Source organism: Nicotiana tabacum, chromosome 3 (assembly GCF_000715075.1).
Source record: "Nicotiana tabacum cultivar K326 chromosome 3, ASM71507v2, whole genome shotgun sequence".
In the NCBI taxonomy this organism is placed as follows: domain Eukaryota; kingdom Viridiplantae; phylum Streptophyta; class Magnoliopsida; order Solanales; family Solanaceae; genus Nicotiana; species Nicotiana tabacum.
This window is the reverse complement of record NC_134082.1, coordinates 168,052,997-168,075,233: the sequence shown is the minus strand read 5'-3', so window position 1 is coordinate 168,075,233 and position 22,237 is coordinate 168,052,997. Positions and strand designations below refer to the sequence as shown.

The window sequence follows — 22,237 nt, the reverse complement described above, 5'->3', positions numbered from 1 at the left end:
ACATGGAAAATTGAGCCGCATCAGGCATGGAGTAAGGAGCCTAAAGGCTGAGCCTAAAGGCTGAGGAGCCTACAAAGCTTGATATCTTGTCCGTCTGGACATCTATGGGTGAAGTTCTTCACTTGGTACTTTGTTAAACTTATGACTTTTGCTATATCTTGTTTCATAGCCTCAGTTATCTATGCTTATGGCTTTAATACAACTAGGTAGGTCATATTATACAATAACTCTTACTTTGATTTACTATTACCGAGGTCTGCCACCCAACTCCAGGTTACTCTCTCACCGCTTATCCTATATGTATAATCCTTATTACTGTTCATCTAAAGAATGACATCATAATCTCCTCTTATACTTTGGAATCTTTATCCATCTATTATTGATTTATCTTAATGTTAATCTATAATCCACCACTGATAACTTGAAACCTCTTACGTAATCATTGCCACAAGTCTCACGTCTCATCGGGGAACACTTGAAGTGGTTTTCCTAATCCACCTAGGGACAATACTATACTTCAATAACCGTATTTCATAGCATCCCAATGTGATTCGTCTTATGGGGGTATCCTAGTCCCGTGCCATCCATGAAATCTCTTCTCTTTGAATCATTACTCAAATGAAGGCCTATATATCATCCTTTTATAATTTACCACTATTACACCCTTACATTACGACCAGAGGAGCATTCCATCTCTTCTAAATGCTCCTAGTCTTAGACTCCTCCGTGTTAATTCAAGCTATACTAAGCCTTTTATAACATATATAAACCATCAGCTCTCTTGTTTGATGGGCTTAATACCGAGGTCTTACCTATTCTTATCAGCTTCTAACTCACCTTTTCTCACCCTTACTCACATCTACCCAAAATCTTTTCACTCTACTATACTTTCGCTTGCGACCTACACATATTTATTTATTCTATTCAGAACCTTCCTTTAACTTGCTAGTACCTTAGATTCCCTTTTGCGCATTCTCAGCTTTCTTTAAATGTAAATAATTACTTTTTCTGGTCGTTCTGCCACTTGCTACATGGATACTTGGCTTATCATAGTGCCCACGAACACTGGAATTCCCTGTAACTCGTATGCTCTCAAGTATCACCTTTGATGTTTTTTTTTCCTTTTTTTTTTCTGTTCATTAGCCATGATAGGTGCCACTTTCTTATGGAGTGCATGCAATATTATAGTGAGACTGTTGTTACAAGATCAAAGATCATTTCCTTTTTAGGTCACTATGCTTAGGTGGAAACCTTCTTCCTTATTTCCTCAGCTAGTCTTTTGTGGTAGTACTTAGGAGACCTTTTGGATCTTGTAAAGTTGTGATCTTGTTATACTGTATACTCGAAGGAATTTTTGATATTCTTACTCGCCTACAAACATCCTTACTTACATACCTCCATGCTGTTGTGCTCGTAGGATTACTTGTAAAATCAGATTTTGATTATCTCTTTAGTGGCAACCTCCATTATTCCCGTAATACTTATACAATACCTTTAAATACTCCAACTCCTATCTGAGCATTTCTCAAGGTTTATGACGTCATATTTGTGAGACTGAATTCACTATATTAGGATTCACTACGTTTATCTTGCATGATCTGTTGACTCATCTATAACCTCCTGTTTAGCCATAACTAGGCTCTTCCTTAATCAAATCCCAAGTACTCGTTGGCCTATCCTCACATCAATTTCCGCGTAATCTTTCTTGGGTTATTTCCTTTGTTTTAACTTACCTCATGCACTAGCCTCTAATCTATCAATGACATTTCGGGCAGGAACCCTTACTTCCTTTCCTTGACGTCGTGTTTGTATAATGCACTGATATCGTAGCATATCTGTAGGCTTTGAATAAGTACAATCTCATCCCTTTTTCATATTACCGCATTATTCTTCTACCACTCCATGATTAGTAGAACCACCAAATTCTGACTTCATGCCACATCACTCCATATTCCCCCCTTTAGACGAGTACTAAGAGCTGGAGCTACGACGATCCACCTATAGATATTTTACCTCTATATATTTGACGTCTTTTCACATCATCGATTACCCTTACTCGCCTTGTGGTAATGCTTTTTGTACCAAGGATAATAAAATTCCTTACTCGCGAGTATGACACTTAGTGTAACTGGCGCACATAGTCCCTTAAGCTTAACTTTGCTCATATTGCTTGCTTTAGGGAAGCGACTTCCTGAATGACCATTAAAGGGCATTCTTTTGTCATCCATTCTATTATCGCTGGAATGCAACCTCTGAAATTCTCATGATGCCGACTATTATCATATCATTGAGTCCCTAGTTCACGTTTAGTTTATCTTGTTTACCAGCCCATACTGATTTCTACTACTCTGGGGGTATATCTTTTCCTGCTGGTAATCGCGTTAGAGTTGCGAACTTATTTCTCGAAAAGAAGATATGACTTTATGGCCTATACTCCTTTGTTGTTTCAAGGCCTGTCACCTCTCATCTTTTTCCTTCACTTAACTATAGACTCTATAATTCTGTCATTTTCATCATCATTTTTTTCCACCGTTGTCATCCATGTGGACATCTTACTCATAATTCTTCATTAACTCTATTCTTATTTTCCTACTAACATTTATGTCTATCACTTTATTCTGAAAATATCAACAAGACATTCTTTTGCTTTTAGCTCCCCTTGCTTCATCTCACTGGCTCTTCGGGATACCTAAAATTCTCTCTCCTAGGGACACGAGCCATGCTAAGGTAATATTTATCCCTTCAAGGCTTCTAGTGGATATCTTTATAGTACTCATATCTAGCTGTACTATTTTAGAGTGCGCCATCTGGGTATCTCACAAGGAGATTTATTAGCACATTTGCATTATGCTTCAGAAATTGTCAACCAACACAAACAATCAATTCACCATTATGGGTTACCCTAACCCCAACCGGATCCTGATATCTCGTCCTTTTCTTAATCTACACATGTTAGCCCCCAATAGGGTATAACTGAGATGGGTATGGTCAATTATACATACCTCTGGTACTGTTGAGGGTAACTTACAATGCTTATATTTTTCTGTCGGAGATGAAAATACCGATAATCTTTATTAACTAGGTTCCTTGTACCCTTCCCATCTTGCTCCTTTTACTTGTTGAAGCTTGTATCTATCTTTTGAATCTTTCATTGCCTTTAGGGGTGGATAGATACTCTTTGCCTTAAGGCTTCTTATCGAGAAGCTTACACTTCTTAGTACATACATGATCTACTGAAGACCTTATATTTACCCATCATATGCATCATGCAAAATCGAGCTCCTCTAACTCAACTCTTTCACAGCCACATACAATCTTTTACCAACCATCTTTTTAAATGTAGGTATCGTTGTATTACGACTAAAGTCGAATTTAGGAGTTTGAATTCTTACAACAGAGCTCTACCACACGATCTAGAATAAGAAGAAAGAGTGACAGTCCTAAATGCCCTGTAGCCTCCTGCTTATAAGTGTGGTGCACTACATACCCATAAACAAGACTCTACTAGACCCGGTTTGTAGAATCCCTAGGACAGAACTGCTCTGATACCACTTTTGTCACGACCCAAACCGAAGGGCCGCGACGGGCACCCGGTGCTTTACTCAACCGAGTACCAACGTAACATATCTTTCTTATCATGTTATCATGAGTAAATGAGCCAGAAAATCCATCATGAGATAACAAGAATAAAACATAAGGGAATTGTCAACATATGAAGACCCAACATGATATACAATCTAATATATGTGACATACGGGCCTATAAGGCCGACATGACCATTAGTAAACTCGAAACATAGGCCGACAAGGCCATACAAGTATCCATACACCTGACATCTGTCTACAAGCCTCTAAGAGTACATAAAATCATAAAGGTTGGGATATGGCCCCGCCATACCAATCAATACATATCCAAAGCATACTAACCAAATATGCAACTCCGGAGCAAGTGGAGTGTACCAATACCTTCGCTGAGCTGATAGCCTACTAGGAGGACTGTCAACCTATCAATCGGGACCTGCGGGCATAAAATGCAGCGTCCATAGGCAAAAGGGATATCAGTACGAATAAAGTACCGAGTATGTTAGGCAGGAAAGCATAAACAAGAACAGTAATGTAAAGAGAGAGATAGAGGAGATACAACCTGTAACATCTGAGTGCCTCTAGGGGCTATGATATGAAATGCATAATACATATATATACATAAATTTTTTAAAAACATTCGCCTCTATGGGCATCATCATCATCATATCGTACCCGGCCTCAAAGAGGACTCGGTAAAAGCGTACCCGACCATCATAAGGTTCGGTAGAATCGTACCCGGCCACGTGAAGCTCGGTAAACCCAACTGATCAGTGGTTGCACAATAGGTGCCATACCCGGCCGACTATAGCGCGGCTCGGTAGAGTAAAATAGATACATATATATAATGCATGCTCGACTCATGGAATCACGTTCTAACCCTTTCGGAGTGATGTAAGGTCATTGCACCTTCGATTAACATTATGGACATCCCTACCATCAATATGAACCTTAGTGGGATTTAAGGATCATACACACTTGTTTAGAATAACTTTATAAGGAAAGAACAACATGGACAACCTTAGTTTCTAGGAGTAGATCCGTTATGAATTAGCGTACCGTTTATGTTCATGTCACTTTAGATCATGCCAAAAGAAAGAAGTAAGTGCCTTAACATACCTTGTATATTCTTCCCAACCTCAAGCTATGCAATTTCACGGCTCCTTAGTCTACAATAAGAGAAATGACACTCTCGTTATCGTTTAAGCGTCATAACTATTATGTATCGACCACAACCTATTTTACAATGAAACGGACAGAACCTCCCCTATATATATGACTTCACACTAGTCAAAAAAATCACAAACAACCCAACATACCCCTGTCACTTCATACACAACACGACAACCATAATAGTGTCAACCAACCCGAAAATGTTATGACGAACGACCAACAAACAACCTTGCTATTATGTGGTGTTTCTCCACAACTTTCCTCCTCTCAACTCCATAAAAATAGTAGTAAAAGAGACAACCCAATACCAACACGAAAAAGCCCAAAAATATTCCCACAAGTTCATCAACTCAAAAATAATTTTTCAGTTTACTTAAACACATTTTGACTTGTCTTTTCTTTCAAATTGGGAAATACAACCAAAAGTACATCATTATACCTCTTATACAATAAACCAGCCATGAATTCCACTTAAAAATAAGTTTACAACCAGCCAACCATTACACAAGAATAAACAACATACCATTCTTTTGAAACTAGCTAGGTCTATTCTTTACGATCGAGTTACAACTCGCAAACGCATAGATAATGGAAGGAGAAGCATAAACTTACCTTGTACTGAGTATAACCCACGAAACCTGGTCCTTTTTCATCAAAAATAAGTTCCTCAACACGGCTACAAGAAGGAGAAAGAGAAACTAGCAAGCTGTCCGGACTTTTCAGCACTAGAATCGCGTCGTAACACCCGGAATACCCTAGGGTTTGTGTGGGATTTTTGGGGAGGAGTTGCAGGGGTTCAATTAGGTTTTCTTGGTCTGAAAGATAGGTGAAATAACTGAGTTTATAATCCCTTAAAAGTCCCCTCTTGACCGACTTAGTTGAGGCCTCTCTTTTTGGCAAGTAGGTGATGCACCTACTTGTCACCTACTAGCTGCGCGGTCTCGCGAAAATGCGAATATCTCTATACTTAGAGATCGTATTGATAAACGGTTTAATGATTTGAAAACTAGACTCATAGATCTTCAATTTCATATGTAGATCATCCATTGATTCAAAGTATGTTGGGAGAAAAGCTCAGCTACATTTAACCTAAGTTTCAACTCATTTTTGAATGTAACTTGTGATGACCTTTTCCAACTTTTCTTCCACAACTTGCTTGACTTAAAAACATAACACACGACTATCATATGACTAAACTAACTCATAACATAACCTCATCATCATGTTAATCACCCTTGTCTCACCCCAAAAGTATAGGTTATAACATTCCAAACTTGTCGACATTCGACGAAACTTATTTTCTTTAATTCATTTAGCGCCTAAGCTTTCCAACCCTTTTGATACTCGTTATTCATGATCATAAAGATTTGTAACCTCCATTATAAAAGGATTAACTTACTTTACGTACTTTCAAAGTTGATCTCATTTCTGAGCTTACATCAATTGACTTACGGATACTCTAACATACGAAAACATAGGGTGTAACACATACAAGGATGGATAAGATTAGGAATGATGATATTCGGGAGAAGGTGTATGTGGCTTCCATTGATGACAAGATGCAGGAAGCGAGGCTCAGATGGTTCGGGCATGTTCAAAGGAGAAGCCCAGATGCTCCGGTAAGAAGGTGCGAATGGCTGGTTGTGGAGGGCAGGAGAAGAGGTAGAGGGCGGCCTACGAAGTATTGGGGGGAGGTGATTAGGCAGGATATGGCGATACTTCAGATTTTCGAGAACATGGCACTTGATAGGGACATGTGGAGGTCGAGTATTAGGGTTGTAGGTTAGGAAATAGTTGAGTCTTGCCTTATGTCATAACTTTATGAGACTAGTGTGGTAGGAATACTATTTTACTTTTGCTTTGTATCTTTTTTCTTGATTTCATGTTGTTCCTGTTTTTCATATTATTTCATATTATTTCTGTGGTGTTACTGATATTGTCTCCTTTTGTCTTTTTGTCTTCTTGAGCCGAGGGTTTTTCGGAAACAACATCTCTACTTCTTCGGGGTAGGGGTAAGGTCTGCGTACACACTACCCTCCCCAAACTCCACTAGTGGAATTTCACTGGGTCGTTGTTGTTGTTGTGTGAAGGTGGACTAAAATAATCAAAGCTTAATTTTTCCAACAAGAATTGATTTATTAAGCTTAATAAACCAGGAATATAACAGTACCTTCTTTTGGGTATATCCTATATTTTCAAACCTTATCCTAATGATATCCAAGTTGTAAATCTAATCAAACCCCATGTCGGAAAAATAGTAATTTCCCATTATTTTTTTTATATTTAGTCCTTGTTATCCTAGAGATATCCAAGTTGTAAATATAATCAAAACCTAAGGTGAAGAACATAAAAATTCCCAATAACAATGTGGACACATTTAAATACAATATAATTAAATAGAATTAAATACTCCTCAACTCTTTTTTCCAATATTTTTATACATGCAATAACTCTTTCAGCACCCCCCACTCTGCCCACCCCACCACCACGATTGTCCTCAATCATTCTTCCTTTCTTCTTCACTTTTTCTTTCCTCCAATCATCTCGTTCAAATTTTTTATTTATTTTTTATATAAATAATCTCTTGAACTTTGAAGTGTGAAAATAGAAAAAGAAAAAAAGAAAGACATTTCTCTTTCTGCACGTCTCTGTGTGTATCTGTACTTTTCTTTTTCTCAATTTGGTATTCTACTCGATCGTGGTCCACTTTTTGTGGGTGTTTTCGTTCTTATAAATTTTTAGCCAAAATTTTCTCTTTTTCTTTTGTTTGGAGTCTTTGGTTTGGTACCTTTCTGCTACTGTCCTCTGGCTTTGAAAAATTGAACTGTTGTTGAGGTACTTTCTTTTATTTTCCTTTTTCTTTTTGCTGGTTTTGACACATATTCTGCTTCTCTTTTTACGAGTTGGTCTTGAAATTGAAGCTTGTGAACTTATTTTCGTGAGGTGTTAATGGGTTAGTTTTGCTTAATCTAGTTTTCTAGGTTTTAACCTGTGTGAGTTTGCATGAGGGGTTTCGGGTGAGCACTTTTCCTTTTTTTTTTTTGAACTTTTTTATTTTTTGGGTTTTGGGTAACTAATAGCCTGCAATTCTCCGGACAATTCTCCCTATTCTGTGGTTGATGTTAATTTTGTATGTAGATTATATTGAGTTTAGAAAAAGTTGGGAACTTTGACTTTATTTAGGTGTTTTTGTAATGGAGTAAAGAAACAATCTTTAGGTAGTTTTGGAAGTAGCAAAGCAACAATCTTTAAAAAACAATCCTTTGTTTTTGTTTTGAGATGAATGAAGTTGACCATAAACCAATGCTGGTGTTTTTGCAGTTGTTTATCTATGTTCTTCTGTCTGATTGTTTATTTGTTAACTTTTATTGCTCAAACATCTTTGAAAGATATTTAGTACGGATTGGAGAGAGTAGATTTTTGCTTAGTAACCTAGTCGGTATATGTTGGCCTCATTTAATTTTGTCATTACTAAAGTGGAAACAAGGTGTTGCAGAATTAAAAAAAAAAAAAGATTAGTTCTTTAATTAGAGTTCGCATTTTTGGTGGATCCTGTGGGTTTAGGATTTTGAGGAGAGGTATCTTGGACCAAGCCCAAGTTATTGCCTAATTGATGTAGTTGAGGACCGAAAAGGATGACTATCTTCTATGGCAAGAGTAAAGCTTTATCCATAAGTTTAAGAAGTGGAAAACTGCAACAGTGGCAATAGTTTAAATTGTGCAGTTATCTTATTCTGTCTATAAGAGCTGGTAAAGAGCACTCACTGCCTTATCGACCAGTATTCTCATCCTGTATTTCATGCCTATTATGTTAAACTTTTTTGGTTAAGATCCTGTCTGGTTTCTTTAGCAAATCTATATAAATGTAGACTGTGAAAACCTCCCATTCTTCAGAAAGAAAATGAATAATGCTGAATAAACTCACATAGCAAATGTGAAGGTGATAGGATAGGCTCAATCCCAAAGTGTTCCTTCCAGTTATGTAATGTTGAGAATTTCACTTTACTATGTAGTATAGTACTATTTTATGTTAGGTAGTTTGTGTGCTTTTGATCTTAGCTGGATTGCTTACCAATTTTTTAAGTTGGCCCCTTCTAGCTTCCTTGTGTTTGAAAAGTGTGGGACAGCATTGTGTGACCAATTTTTCAAAGTGGGCGATTGTCCACTGTGATTCTCCATGAATGATATTGGATTTATTAATTGGCCCGACTTATGCTGCATTACAGATCCTTTAAAGATGCCAATGCTAAATGTATCGAAAGAAAAGGGAAGAACACCGTGGGAGATTTTTCCAGGAGTTGATTCCATCCATGGCTCAAATGATGCTTCACTTTTTTCGAGCTCAGTGCCTGTTCTTCTACATGAGAAGCGTAGGAATACATTTATGAGTCTTCTACTCATACTTCATTTGCCTATTTTCTTTGAGAAAATCTCACATCCTTTTAATTTCCTTGAAATTCTTGGTAATAGTGAAATTGAGTGAGGTGGACCATGGTCATCAGTCCATTGATGGCGCATCAGCCAGCTTGAAGGAAATTCACCCCGATGTAGAGGTTGAGGAGCTGCTGGATGATGGTGAAAATCGTGCAATTGGAAGCTTGCTTCCTGATGACGAGGATGAACTTTTAGCTGGCATAATAGATGGGTTTGGCCCTAGCCAATTTCCCAATCACGTAGATGACTTGGAAGAGTATGATCTTTTTGGAAGTGGAGGAGGCTTAGAATTGGAGTCTGATGCTCATGAAAACTTAAACTTCGGTATATCGAGAGTGAGTCTGGCTGATCCTGTTGTTAGCAATGGAGCTGCTCATGTTGGATTTTCAAATGGTGGGGCAACTGTTACTGGAGAACATCCACTTGGAGAGCACCCTTCGAGAACATTATTTGTTCGCAACATAAATAGCAATGTCGAGGATTCAGAGCTAAGAAGTCTCTTTGAGGTTAGTTACTCACGGCGTACACTGTGTAGCTATTATTATTATTATTTTTAATTTTCACGCGAACTACTCTTCCAGTTTGTCAGTGCTCTATCCTAATGGGAGTTCCCTGCATTTGTAATACTGCTTTCTCTAGTTAGGGATTGATTTTGTTAGTTGGTTTTGCAATTGATCTAAACATATATTGCTCTTCCGTCTTCTTTTCTGAATTGCTGGACGACTATTTCTGTAGAACAAATTTTCTTTTCTGCAAGTAATACTTCAGGATGTCTTTTGCTTTTTCTGGAGGCTTCGTACTGATTCTGATTTCTTTTTACTTTCTCTAGACTTGATCAGTTGAACTGCCTTAAGGTTTTGCTTTTTCTTGTTGATACAATATAGTGATATTCTGCTTATTCTGAGTTTCTCTTGTAGTGATAGCATACCTATCTCTGTTCATGAGATGTAACGAGTTGTTGGGGAAACCTGCTATCCTATAACTCCATGAGCAGCAAATTAAACTTAACAAGGAAAATGTCAAAGCCCTGGCCTAATGTGTTTGCAGTATCACATCTGAGTTTACTGGTTGTTTGACAGACAAGAAATGTCTTGGAAAGTTGCTGATTTATTAGGTGTTTTTTCCTTCTTATAATCCGTTTCCACTTTTGACATACTTTTTGTTTTTGCTAATTAGCAATATGGTGATATCCGGACTCTCTACACTGCGTGTAAGCATAGGGGCTTTGTCATGATATCCTACTTCGATATTCGTGCTGCTCGAACTGCACTGCGAGCATTGCAAAATAAGCCACTGCGGAGGAGAAAACTAGACATACATTTCTCAATCCCAAAGGTGGTGGTAATTTGCCGGCTGCTTTTAGTGGTTTACACAATTAGATTGTATGTTACATACCTTTTGCTGACTAACCTCCTCTTTCTCCTATTACTCTTCTTTTCTCCACCTCTCAATGTACATATATCAGGATAACCCCTCAGACAAAGATATGAATCAAGGAACTCTTGTGGTATTTAATCTGGATCCGTCAGTATCAAACGATGACCTCCGCCAAATATTTGGGGCTTATGGTGAGATCAAAGAGGTCAGAGACTCAAATAGTCGAATCATTTATTTCCCATTTTACTCCATCTATTCATTTCCCCTCGTGTGCTACCTCAAGGGGCTAGTTGATATTAAGTATATGTGATATCCCAGTTTCTCTCATTGCAGATAAGGGAAACACCACACAAGAGGCACCATAAGTTTATTGAATATTATGATGTTAGAGCTGCAGAAGCTGCCCTTAGGTCCTTAAATAGGAGTGACATAGCTGGCAAGCGCATAAAACTTGAACCAAGTCGTCCTGGAGGAGCTCGTCGAAAGTGAGTAATCCACTATGACTTGTTTTCTTGATCAAAATAAAACTAGAATTTGTTTTGTAACACTTTGGAAGCTTAAAGTAATCTTTTCTGGTTCATGAGCTTCACTAACCTTTTGCTGTTACTAGCATCCAGAACAACCTAGTTACTTTTCATTCACACCTATCCTTCTGCTCTGTTGTCACAAGTGTCTGGCTATGTTCTCCTTTTTTTTTTGATAACCGGAAATCCCCGAGGTCCAATGGCACACGGTTTGAAACTCAGTGTTTCTGTTTTCCCTTTTCTTTTTTGCTTTTGTGCCATATCGCTAAATTGCTGAATTAGATTACAGGATGATGATCAGACCAGCAAGCTCCCCCCAATCTCCCCCACCCCCACCAAAGCAAAGGTAAAAAAAGGAAATTACTGTAGTCCTCAACTGAAATGAGGAAAGTAATAATAGCATAGACATCAAAAAGTAAGTGTAATTACACCAACAACTTACAATGGCGTGATGGCGTCCCTTTGCATACTCTCTTCTCTCTTTGGTTTAAACCATGTTTATTTTAAATACTGAGATTCTTGTGCATCTTTAAGTGGGATACTCACCAGCTGCTGCTTCTCCTTCCTTCTGGATGCTTTTTCCTCTCAGCCTTTTTATACCCTCAAACTTGAGCTCTTGTTGAACACGCCATATAATATTATCAGTTTGATATCATCAAAATTCTAGAGCTTGTTGATGTTTATGATGAGTCTTTTGGTTGGGTGTTCCTTCAACAAATTTGAGGTTGCACTACTTTGAGCTTGTTGATGTTTATGATGCTTCTGTTTTTGGGCTGTTGCATATCTGGGTTCAGTTTATTGAATCTTGAGTCTGATCTAGGCACACTTTTCTTCTTTATGCTGCACTTGTAGTTCTACGGTGCAATCAAATCAAGAACCTGAACAAGATGACTCTTGGACTTTTCGGCACCCATTGGGTTCCTCAATTGGTAATTCCTCGCCTGGTAAGTTTACTGAGTGTTGCCACTTCTGTGTAATGCTGAAACCATTTAAGGTTCTTCTTTGTCTTCTTTTTGTGCCTGTTCTTTATTTTTTATTTTTTTAATTTGGGTTGGTAGAAAAGGGGGCAAGGGATGGACTTAATTAATGAACTTCTTTGATTGCAGTTATACTATCTGATAGTATGGGAATTCTTATATTTCTGGCAGGTAATTGGCCACAGTTTGGCAGCCCTATAGAGCATAGCTCCATGCGAAGTCCTGGCACTTCACCAGGCTTTAGATCCCTGAGTCCCACAATGGGCAATAATTTACTTGGTTTAGCTTCAATTTTGCATCCTCATGCATCAAATTCCTTGAGGGTAGCACCTATAAGTGAGGATCACAGAATGGGCGGTCATGCAGATCTCCCTAATGGTTCAAACCATGGTGTTCCCTTCCATCAGTCTCATTCTTTCCCTGAGCCTAAGATAAGCCAGTTTGGTGGAACAGTGTCATCTTTGGGTGCCTCAAATTCAAATGGTTCTGCTGTTGAAACACTATCAGGACCACAGTTTCTTTGGGGCAGTCCAAAGTTGCAACCTCAACAGAGTAATTCTTCATCCTGGAAAGCCCAGTCTTTGGTGAATGCTTTTACATCTGGTGGTCAGGGTGACATGTTTTCCTTGTCAAATCATCAAAAGTCTTTCCTCAATTCATCTCAGCACCATCATCATCACCTTCACCATGTTGGATCTGCTCCATCTGCTCTTCCCTTTGATAAGCACTTTGGTTTTTACCCAGACTCTCCGGTCTTAAGTCCAGGTTTTAGAGGCATGGGTATAGGTCCTCGTGACGGAAGTTTGATGGTTAATTATGGTGCTCGTACCACTTTGAATTCTGGTGTTGCTGTTCCAGGGAATATGTCAAACAATGGTTCTCCTGGGTTTGGCATGATGTCTTCCCAAAGACTGAGTCCTTTATTCCTAGGTAATGGTCATTTCCCAGGACATGCAGCTTCTAGCTTTGAGGGGCTGACTGAGCGCAGCCGCACTCGACGTGTTGACAATAATGGGAACCAGATGGACAACAAGAAACAGTTTCAACTTGACTTGGATAAGATTAGATCTGGCGAAGATACTCGGACAACTTTGATGATTAAAAATATTCCTAATAAGTAATAGCAACTTCTAAATTCTTGTACCTTGTTAAGTATAGCTTATTTTTGTCTTGGTGACTTGACATTGTCTTCATCCAGGTACACCTCCAAGATGCTTTTAGCTGCTATTGACGAACAACATAAAGGCACTTATGATTTTCTGTATCTGCCAATTGACTTCAAGGTAATTCTACTAAAGTAGTTAGGATTATGTGGTTTATTCTTTTTTCCCAAAGTCTGATGAAAATTCTTGTTTGCGGCAGAATAAATGCAATGTGGGATATGCATTTATCAACATGGTGTCTCCATCACTCATTATCCCATTTTACGAGGTTTGTTTTGTCTATTTTTTTAAACGTAGTGTATAATTTTCTTTTTCTTAAAGTAATTGAGCTATGAGCATTGAAGCTAGTGTCTCCTTGTTTTATAGTTCCCACCTTCCCACTTAAATATAAAGAGCGCTATGCCTTCTTGATTGCCTTTCCTTCTATTGTATTTGTGCTGATGTTTTGAAGGAAGAGTGTGTGCTGAGTATTCAATTTCTGCAGGCACTTAATGGAAAGAAGTGGGAGAAATTCAATAGTGAGAAAGTGGCTGCTTTGGCTTATGCTCGGATTCAGGGAAAGACGGCCCTTGTAGCCCACTTCCAGAATTCAAGTTTGATGAATGAAGATAAGAGGTGTAGGCCAATCCTATTCCACTCAGAGAGCTCGGAATTAGGGGATCAGGTAATATAGACCGTCTCATTAAGAATTAAAGCATGCAAAATATAACTACAGTTGTTGTGCATTATGATTCCGCTTGCTTCCCAGATATGTTCTGTTTGATTTCCTGGTTTTAGCTTGTTTCGTGTTCGTCATGTCAGCTGGTTTGATTTTTTTCCTCCTAGTTTTCAGGCTATGTGATTGGATTTTCTTATCGAGATGATAACATTGAAATTGCAACTTTTGCATCAAAACACAATTATAGCTAAGGTGAAAAACTTTCATGCAGATTGTTCAAGAGCATCTTTCATCTGGGTGCTTACATATTCATCAAGTCTGTCGGTCAAACGAGTCAGACTTCCTGGAGTCACAAGGTAGCCCACCTGAGGAGGATCCAGTTGACAAACTAGAGAATAGCTAGCATTGGCATTCACAGTTTTTTCTTCACGGCTTGAAGAGTTTGTAGCTGTTAGTAAGTGTCGACAGACATATGTAGAGTAGCATGATTCGAGGCACAAAATAGAAGTATGACGTTTTGTATTATAGTGAGTAGGTGTTTTTGGTTAGAAATCTCTTAAGAGGAAGAGGGTTCTGAATTATGTGGAATCAAAGCATCTGCAGTTCTTGATGTTGTAATCTTTTGGCAAATTGAGATAGCAAATACTATCTCAATATAGATTGCAATGTTGTAGTTTTGCAATATTTTTTGGTGGATGGAGTAAAGAGCTGATGCTTGATTTGTATAGTGGGAGGAAAGCTGACTGTTATTTTGTGTCAAGTGTTTTGGTATTTATGGAAAACTTGCACTCCTTTTTCTAGGGAGAATTACGTATCTTATGAGGTTTCTGTAACACGTCTTTAAATATTACATAAACTTCTCTAGAGACTATTCTGTACTTTTTTTTGTTTTGAGAAGGTAACAATTTTCATATTAAAAGATAGTAGTCCTTAGCACAAAGAATGTGCCAAGGAGTAAAATAAGTGTTACAAGACCCAAAAAGTTGCAAAAATTGTAGTAGCCACAAGGAACCAATGAGACTATTTTGTAAGCAATAACATATTGTATTTATGAGGTTTATTTTTAGTTATTACACAAGAAGCGAGCATTTAACATAGCGTGTACAATATTAAAAACACGTGTTTGATATTAAATGGGAAAAAAAATTTGTTTTCAGTAATATCATAGATAGTGATTATAACTTGATGGATCTTTTCCATTTCCAGTTCTCGACAAGTTATTTAAAAAAAAACCTACTAAAGATTATTGGCGCCACTTATAAAAACATATTTCACGCAAAAGGTATAAAGAATTAATTTTGATTTATTTATTCAATTCTTTGAAATGAGGAAGCTTTTCTATTCAGGAAAACAGCTTTTGAAGCCTTTTATTGAGAAGATAATTTTAGAGCATTCTAATACAAATAATATACAGCATTGCCATTTACATAAATAACCACCACATGAAAAGATAATATCCTATGCTGCTGATAATATGTACAAGGCAGGAGAATCAGAATCAACTCCAAGGCTCTGCGGGCTCTAGAATTTATACTTATTGCCATAAAAATACTTTAAAAAAAAAACTGATCTGCAGAGGAGAGTTAGGATGTACCATTAAATATAACTTAGGACATTCTACCTGCATCAAAATTTGGAACATGTCTAAATTTCCATTTTTTCAGTTCCATCCGAATCTGGACCATGTTGTGTAGATTTCCCTGTTTTGAGTTCCAGGTCTATTAGGAAATAACATTTATTTTCTTCTCTAACATAGCGGACAAGTCCATTCATCGTATTGACAAGCTTCTGGGAAAAATTTAACGCGATTCCTTCCTGTGTTGTCCCTCTATTTCTTCCTCCAGACATGTCTTCGATTAGAGCAGCAGGTAGTCCTTGGCCAGGGTGAGTCATTCTAGAAAATTAGAAGAGTTACATAACATTTATCTGTAGAAGTCGTTTTATAAGACATACATAAAGTTATTGTAAAGCTATGGAAAATAATTGTGGCTCGGGGGAAGGGGAGTAAACTCCTTCACAAGGTGGTTGGTTTCAAAGACTACAAAAAAGATGATAACAGTTACAAAAGACGACAACTGAGAATGTTCTTCCTTTTTTTCTTCTCATCTCACTTGAAAGATTCAAAGTGAGTATTTGAGAACAAAAAACAAATTCAGGTAAGTGAATAAAGCACTGTAATATTGCCAACGATTAGATTAAACCCAGCGAAGCACTTCTATGGGTTAATGTTATACGTTGCATGAAAGGACAGACACAAGATAAAATGAGTAAAGTTCATGTTGCGTAACAAACCATCAATAGATAAATAGCTCAGATCATGTTACCTGAATTGGAGACGGATACATTCATTTCCATCTTGTATGAGTTTCAGACCAGGTAACACCTTGATTTCCACCCAACCATCAGGGGAAGGTGCATGATGAACTACACTAAGCAAGAAATCTGAGAGAATAAGCTGAAGCTTAATTTGATCACCATATAGAGGAAGAGTTTTGATCTGGTCAGGGATATCATGCAGCAGCTGTAAGTTCTTTTCCTTGAGCAAAATCATTACTTGACTCACGATAGCATCCACAACATTTCCTAGAACGAATTCCTCCATGTTTAGCTCCACTTTGCTGCTAAAACCAGGAGAAAGTAATGTGCATTTAGCAGACCTTTTAAACAAGCTAGTAGCATGGGTATGATTTGAAGTAAATCATAGGGGTGAAGAAGCAGAAAAATTACCAACACAAGAAAGTCACAGGGAAACAAAACAAGAGAAGCTAAGAAGAATCAACATAAATATATGTGCTGGCTTATTGTTGCACTGGCGAATACAAAAGAGTCTTTACAGTAGCTTTTAGAAGAAGAGTAAACTTCTAATGTGTTTGCAGTCTTTTGGGTACTTCTCTCTGTTTTTTCTTGGGCTCCAGTAAACTGATCACATGCCCCTAGAAAGCTGTTTTCAAGTAAAATTAACAGATAATGAGAACCAGCTTCTCAAGACTGGGATACAGTGTCCAAATATAGCTCATCAACGAAAGAACTATCAATACAAGGCCAAGCAAATATCTCAGGGGAAGAAGTTGATCATCTTTTGTTGCATTGCCCTCTGTCCTCGGCTTTGTGGAGGGCAATCCTGAATCTTTTTGGTGTTTAATGGGTGATGCCAAGCACTGTAAAGGAAATGTTATATAGCTGGGCCGGTTTGCGTAGAAGAAGAAAGCAAAAGGCGTGGAAGTTCGCCCCGTTAGCTCTCATGTGGATAGTTTGGGGGAGAGAAATAGGAGAGCTTTTGAGGGGATTGAGTCTCCTTTTTCACATCTTAAGAATAGTCTTTTATCTTTGATCGCTTTTTGGTGAACTCATATAGCCCCTATTTGTATAGAAGATTGGGCGTCTTTTGCAGAGAATCATGTTCTGATGTAAATTCTCTACTTTTTGGTATATTTCCTGTATACGGGAGTACTCTCCCTTTTGATTAATACAATTTACCTTATAAAAAAAAGGCCAAGCAAATATGAATAAGAAGTTGCAGCCTAGCAAACTTCAAGCAAATTACTCTACAGTTGAATCTACAGAAATTAATAAAAACCATGATAAGGGAAAAGTTGGTGTAGTGGAAAGAAAAGAGGTAACCGCTACTCTGCAACCACTGGATGAACAACCTATTCAGAAGGTCTTAGAAGAAAGAAAATGGTTCTCTGAGATCATATACGAGATTTCCTCTGTCATTAAGTGATAATCAGTTGAGTGGAACGTATAAAAATATGAAAGAAGATATAGAATTATTTTAATCAGGGTTCATATAGAAGAAGCATTACCCGTCCTCTATACTTCCAAAATCCATATTGTCAATAACAGATAGTATCTGTTTCTCACAGGCTTCACTTGTCTCCAGAAGCTGCTTCTGATTATCTGAAACACAGGTGGCTTCAAGGAGTTTATGGGTAAACTGGATCCCATTCAATGGATTTTTCATCTGCTGTCTGATATATGAAAATTCTTTAATTTTTGAAAGGGATTCTTTATTGTCTTGTCTCTCATCCGATGCCTCTGGGTCAACCAGTGTAGGCTGCAAGAAGCAGAAACACCCAATTATATTCCCATGCTCATCAGTTCTCTTGTTTGCTGTAAGGAACACTTCCACAAACTCCCCTGTCCTATTAAAAAAGCCAAATGGAAGCCTTTTGGTGTCATGGCCACTGATTGCTTGGTAGAAAAGAATCATAAATTTGGTAAGGGCATCTTGTCCCCTAAGGCGACAAAGACCACCAAAAACTTCACCAGGAAGTGTCCTCCCCAGGATCTCATATCTTGTCCAACCGGTCAACCTTTCCATCGCTGCATTCCACTCCGAACAGCAAGCATTTTCATCAGAAGCAAATATTGGTGGAATCAGTGGATTAAGGCTTTGTACAATAGCCTCATAATCTCCTTGCAACTGAATAAATTTATCCATGACAGCTTTCTCAGGAGTGACATCTTGAGCCACAAAGCACACGCCAACAACATCATTTTTGTGGTCCCTGCTTGTGCAGGTATTAGTCACAAGGTATAAAACTGATTTTGGTGGATCTTTCCCAAACCTTCGCAACTTTATTTCCACATTTTTGTCCTCCTCACCTGAATCATAAGTTATCACAAGTTACAATGAGAGAGAGGGGAGGGGGAGGGGAGGGGGAGGGGAGGGGGAGGGGGAGGGGGAGGGTGCGAGAACAAGCACCGAGGAATGTGGGTGAAAGCTTGTATTTTATGCTAACTCTAGTCTTCAGTCAATATTCATTTACCTAGAAGAGGAAAAGAGGTCCTTTGCAATTAAAAGAGTGCACTGAAGAGTAAGCTAAGCTTCACTATACAGTGGAGATGACTGATTAGTCATTGCTGAAAGCACAGTATTTCCCCAAATGTAGATATGCAGGTAACTGTGCATATGTTGTAACATACAAGATGACAAGCCAATTCAATAAGTGTAGGTAAAAGAAGTGTAAGTAACCAATTCTCTTACCAATAGGCATGAATTTCAAATCTAAGAAGGTAGACCATCAAGTATAGACTGCAGTGCATAAAGAATGAAGATAAAAGAACACAATGGACACACATATTAGAAAATTATAGCCATCGGATGTAAAGTATGTTTCCAAATTATGATGATAACTATTAAGGCTAAAAAGAAATACCTAACAGAGCTCTATGTAGAACTTTTTCAACAGTTTCATGTGAATCTTCATGAGCAATATCATTAATGAGAGACTTTCCAATAGCTTCACTAGCTTGCAACCCTGTCAAGTCAGCAATCTTCCCATTCCATCCATTTATTAAGCCAGATGGATCAACTCCAAAAATTGGAGCAGTGGCCGTCTCAATCAACCTAACCATTTCCATTGCCACAGAACTAAGTTCATCCATGCTTGGACCATCAGCATCATTCTGTTGAGAAGAGGTCATAGTTTTCAGAGAACTGTTCTCAATTTCTTGAATTGATTCTCTCATTATGATTTGTAGAGAATGAATGGCGTTAATCTCCGGAACATCCCAAGGCATACTTCTACTTTTAACCACTTCAAGAAAGGCATTAAATGAAGATCGTGGGTGCATTTTTCCTCCATCATCTTTATCGTCTGGATGATGCTTAGCACCTCCCCACTTGACTTCGTTTGCTGTGTGAGACCTGAACCAGAATAGGAAATCCTCGGAAGTAATTCTCGCAGTAGCCATGCCACAAACTTCATCTCCCAGTAAAGCTGCACCAGGATAAGCAGCATCTGCAAGACTGTCCGTACTTAAACCTGTCGAGTCCTTGTGAGCAACTAGTAACCACTCTGCAATATCTTTAACTTGTGCTTCAGTTGGTGTCACCCCAAGCAACCAACATTTTCCACCGTAATAAAGTGCAGCTCCATCGCACTTGACAAGATCCATAATACTAGGGGATTGTGTTACAATGCCAAATGGAACATCTCGAAGAAGCATGTCACATAATAAGGTCTGCATTTGGAGAGTTTTCTTCTCGGCCAACTGTGATGCCAACTGGAGCTCCATATGAAGCTGCAGCCCAAATGCCTGCATGAAGAATTCACATGCATACCGAAGTGGGAAAGGCACATAGCGGGGAGTACTGTGATGACAAACAACCAAACCCCAAAGCTTTCTCGAATCACTGCTATTGATAACTACTGACATCACCAACGACGAAATAGATCCCATGTTGGCCATATACTGTGTATGGCAGCCATGAGGTGATCTAAGAGTCGAATTTACCAAGCAGAGAGGCTGCTTCAGTTCTTCACTCTGAACAATCTTAACAGGCTGTGCATTGCAATCACATATCATCCTAATTCTGTTCTGCTTGAACAAGAACCGAGCAGCTTGCGGAATATCTGTTGCAGGATAATGCAAGCCCAAATAAGGTTCCAAGTCTGATCTCCTAATCTCAGACAAAACTTCACCATGATTATCATCATGGAACTTATAAACCATGACCCTATCATATCCAGTCAGCTTCTGCACATCTTCCACCACCGTATCACACAGAACCCCTATATCTCCACCAGGTAGTGATTGCAACCTAGATATCGACCGGACAGCCAGTTTTTGTGACTGCACAGCCCCAGCAAGCAGCAATGCAGGGTCACTAGAATTAGCAGGCTCTAAATCAATCACAATCCCCACATCAATCCTGTGAAGTATAGCATAAAAGGGCTTATGGGTACTCCTAGAATGAACCCATATAGGGTTCAACAAAGAAATTTCCCTAGAGGTCATGGCTTTAGCCAATGAAGCCCCAGAAGAAGGGGTGAAAAGGGTTCTAGCATCAACACCAATCAAAGTAATCAACTTTGATGACTCAGCAATCTTAAAACCTAACATATCAAAGCAATTCTCACTGTAACCTATAATCTTGAAAGTATGTTCCTCAATAGCAAGCACACAACCAAATGGTTGAACAAGCCCACCCCTTTGAATTCTTGAAAGATAAGAAGTGATTTCTTCTTCATTAGCATTATCCTGAGGTGCATAAAGAACTGATCTTGAATAATTAAAGGACTTACCAGAGACACCAGACAGTTCAAACTCAGCCATGAGCTTAGCATCAGCATTGTACTGAGCCATAGTTGCGTTGCTGGTGTTGTTGTTATTCATGTTACTAGCAGCAGAGGAAGAAAAGGTGGAATCTTTGTTAGAATTCTTCTTGTTTTGGAGATTAGGGCTTGTGGGTCTTCCTCTTCTTCTGGTTTTACTGCTGCTCTGAAACTCCATTTTATGGGGTCTTGATATTGATATCTTAGAAACTGATCAGGTGGGTTCAGGACGAAGAGCAGCGGGTATTCTATCATGTCTGTACTTGATTCTCCTGTTTGTGCCCTCCTTGTAGCTTCAAACATAGCTCTCTCTCTCTCTCCAACTACAGGGTTTATCTTGTTGTAATTATGTCATTATACCTTTCTAATCACTGTCTTAATTCATGTTCATGGATGATATTTTTTTTGTTTTTACCTGTTGTTATCCGTTTTCGCCTCGACTAAGGTCTCTTTTTTTATTAAAAAAAAAACAAAAATCAAAAATGTGTTTGTCCATAAAATTTTATACATTTTTTAAAAGAAAGAAAATCAAAAATGAGTTTTTCAAAAACCAAAAAGTAGTTTTGATCACTTTTTCAAAATTTTCAGAATTTTTTTCCCCGCTGAAAACTGCAATATTTTTTCAAGTTAAATACATGTCCAAACATAATTTTAAATTTTAACTTAACTCCAATAACTACTTTTTTCTCAAAAAATTATAATTCTTATGTCCAAAATTCTACTATTTTGAAAGTATCTATTTCATATTATAATTTATCTAGTTTTGAATATCTAAATTTCATAATCAAAATACTATCAAACCATAATTCAGTTTTATTATGACTAAAATAGTTAAGTTGACCATTATTAGCGTACCAAAACATTTAATTTGAAATGAAGATCGAGAGTATGACCATGATTTACTTGCATCAAAACATTGTGTAAAGCTTGTTTGCATCAGTAAATTCAATATTTTGTTAATAGCTTAAATTGTTTCATTGCTTATTTTCACAGCAAAAACCAACACATGAAATGAATATATTCTCCAAAACTCTTAACAACTTATTTTTTAAATGTGATTCATTATTTTACATATGCAGGTCATTAGCTTTTACTAACACGTCATTATTATATTCGCACATAAGCCAATATTATTCCGGGACTGTTGAAATACAGTTTTAATTCTAGAACATAAAATTTCTTAATCATTTCTGGCACATCTAAGGTAGATATCATCTTCCCAAGAAAAAATGGAAACTTAGGTTTATTCACTTATGGTTATAGGTGAGAATAATAAGTAGCTGAAA

The 22,237-nt window shown here is 37.9% G+C and overlaps 2 protein-coding genes across 6 annotated transcripts; one reads left to right on the top strand and one right to left on the bottom strand.

Annotated features, from left to right (window-relative positions):
- Nucleotides 1-7,191: 7,191 nt before the first annotated feature.
- On the top strand, nt 7,192-14,701 carry LOC107809872 (protein MEI2-like 5). Of its 4 annotated transcripts, none has more exons than XM_016634568.2 (12): nt 7,192-7,589; nt 8,981-9,124; nt 9,225-9,694; nt 10,365-10,523; nt 10,654-10,770; nt 10,899-11,050; nt 11,942-12,033; nt 12,238-13,183; nt 13,265-13,349; nt 13,429-13,497; nt 13,714-13,893; nt 14,159-14,701. In XM_016634568.2, the coding sequence occupies exons 2-12, from the start codon at nt 8,992-8,994 to the stop codon at nt 14,288-14,290; spliced, it is 2,535 nt and encodes an 844-aa protein (XP_016490054.2). In that variant the 5' UTR covers nt 7,192-7,589; nt 8,981-8,991; the 3' UTR covers nt 14,291-14,701. The 4 variants fall into 4 exon arrangements, with proteins under 4 accessions (XP_016490054.2, XP_016490053.2, XP_075106273.1 ...); XM_016634567.2 differs by having other exon boundaries at nt 7,194-7,589; nt 10,365-10,529; XM_075250172.1 differs by lacking the exon at nt 7,192-7,589 and adding an exon at nt 7,660-7,771.
- A 520-nt stretch (nt 14,702-15,221) lies between these two features.
- On the bottom strand, nt 15,222-21,301 carry LOC107809873 (phytochrome E-like). 2 transcript variants are annotated; one of them, XM_075250170.1, is made up of 4 exons: nt 19,050-21,301; nt 17,694-18,495; nt 16,212-16,505; nt 15,222-15,781 (listed from the first exon to the last, which is right to left on the bottom strand). In XM_075250170.1, the coding sequence occupies exons 1-4, from the start codon at nt 21,127-21,129 to the stop codon at nt 15,532-15,534; spliced, it is 3,426 nt and encodes a 1,141-aa protein (XP_075106271.1). In that variant the 5' UTR covers nt 21,130-21,301; the 3' UTR covers nt 15,222-15,531. The 2 variants fall into 2 exon arrangements, with proteins under 2 accessions (XP_075106271.1, XP_075106270.1); XM_075250169.1 differs by having other exon boundaries at nt 16,212-16,508; nt 19,050-21,300.
- Nucleotides 21,302-22,237: the final 936 nt, after the last annotated feature.